Consider the following 1,770-nt stretch of genomic DNA (forward strand, 5'->3'; position numbering starts at 1 on the left):
TCACTTCGTAACCCGTGGGTCAGTGGTTCGATATCCCTGCTTTACGGTCAAAATGACCGTTGGCTGTAAAGGAAGGTAAATCTCTTACTATCTGATACTAGTACACCGAATCTGTCGATCTAATTGTGCAAGCAGGGCAGGCCAGAAAAAACAACTAGCCTCCAGTGAGGTTCGAACTCACGACCTCCGACCATACCGGGACCATCGCTCTACCAACTGAGCTACACAGGCTCAGAGAGGAGCGAGTCAAGAAACAATCATATGCCAAATACTTGAAACAACTATACGCCAAATGCTTTAAGCAACCATACGCCAAATGCTTGAAACAACCATACACCAAATGCTTGAAACAAACATACGTCAAATGGTTGAAACAACTATACGCCAATGTCTCATACTACGGTTGTTATAAGAAACAAATGATTTAAATGCTAAAGGTGACTTAGCTTGAGAAAAATCAATAACTTTCAATATTCTAACAGTTACCGAAGCGGAAATACAACATTTGTCGGTAAGCAGAAACTGATGATGCCGTTTGGTGTAACTATAGTATCCTGTTTTGTTTAAAAAGTGTTGTTTTTTAGATCTTTTTTAACCTTGTGGTGGTTCTTTTTGGATCTTATATTTGGCAGTATTGCAATTTACTTGACTAAAGTCCCCTTAAGTCGCTGTTTAAAAATCATTTGCTTAACTTAAGTCATTGAGCCAAATGATTTGACAAAGCCTTATGTTTTTTATTGCCTACATTGTTTAGTAAAGAGGTTGGTTACCTCATTTTTTTTTAAATAATTTGAGATCAATATTAGTTGCCAATGACTAGGCCTACTTGGAAATAGGTTATTTTGCAAAATGTTTGTTTATTTTAAAATATCTATATTAAATTGCTTTTGTTAGCCTATATTTCACTTACCTCACTATAAAAGAGCTTCTCAAAGTATTCAGATACTTGAGAGAGAACGATTTTGTGGGCGTGAAACTTTTCTTCCCCGCATTTTAGCTGAATGTCACAAGTTTTGCCTCCACTCAATCTATCGCTGTAACGACAAACTTTTTGTATACAGAAAGGAAACGTTTGTATGTTAGAGACTTTACAAAATACGAGATCTATTTGCTTATTAATTAATTACTACCAAGAGTGAAAATAGAATAGTTTTCTACGCATGACAACTTTTAGAGATGACGTCACAAAGTTACGTCATAACGGGACTTCTAATACAAAAAACCGAAACATGATGTTGTCGTTCGATGTATTCCTCAAATAAGCATCTGAAATCTTAGTTGCTATGTACCTATAAAACTTATTTTACTGAAACGCGTTCCAGACCGTTACCGCTTACTTTCACCATTGCTTACTACGTTACCAGTGATTTTGCTCCATATTAGTTTACACATTAGTTAGATTTAGATAAATAAATATGAATGTTATAAATATGCTTATTGCTTACAGATTGAGTTTCCACAAAATGTCGCTCGCTTCATTTTGTGCAATGTATTCTTCTTCCATTGTGAACAGAGACGTTTGTACAAGTTAGTTTAATTCACAAAATACACTTTCTACGCTGAAACCATGTTAAACAATTTAAACTAAACGAAGCTACAACATTAGGAACAGTAAATGATGTTGCTCCAAAACCAATACGAACTGTAGGTATAGCTTGACAGAAATAAATCTAACACAATGACTCAATTGTGAAGTCGTGTTAAGATTGTGACGTAACTATAGTCGACAGACAAAAGCGCGAAACGCGAGGTGGTCCTGAAAAGAAACTT

The 1,770-nt window shown here is 35.6% G+C and overlaps 1 protein-coding gene across 1 annotated transcript; it reads right to left on the reverse strand.

Annotated features, from left to right (window-relative positions):
• Positions 1-1,567, reverse strand: LOC146165579 (POZ (BTB) and AT hook-containing zinc finger 1-like). Its single transcript, XM_083380976.1, has 3 exons — positions 1,446-1,567; positions 911-1,034; positions 1-63 (listed from the first exon to the last, which is right to left on the reverse strand). The coding sequence occupies exons 1-3, from the start codon at positions 1,502-1,504 to the stop codon at positions 1-3; spliced, it is 246 nt and encodes an 81-aa protein (XP_083237102.1). The 5' UTR covers positions 1,505-1,567.
• Positions 1,568-1,770: the final 203 nt, after the last annotated feature.

The sequence above is a fragment of the Ascidiella aspersa genome, chromosome 2 (assembly GCF_963924565.1).
Source record: "Ascidiella aspersa chromosome 2, kaAscAspe10.2, whole genome shotgun sequence".
Lineage (NCBI taxonomy): Eukaryota > Metazoa > Chordata > Ascidiacea > Phlebobranchia > Ascidiidae > Ascidiella > Ascidiella aspersa.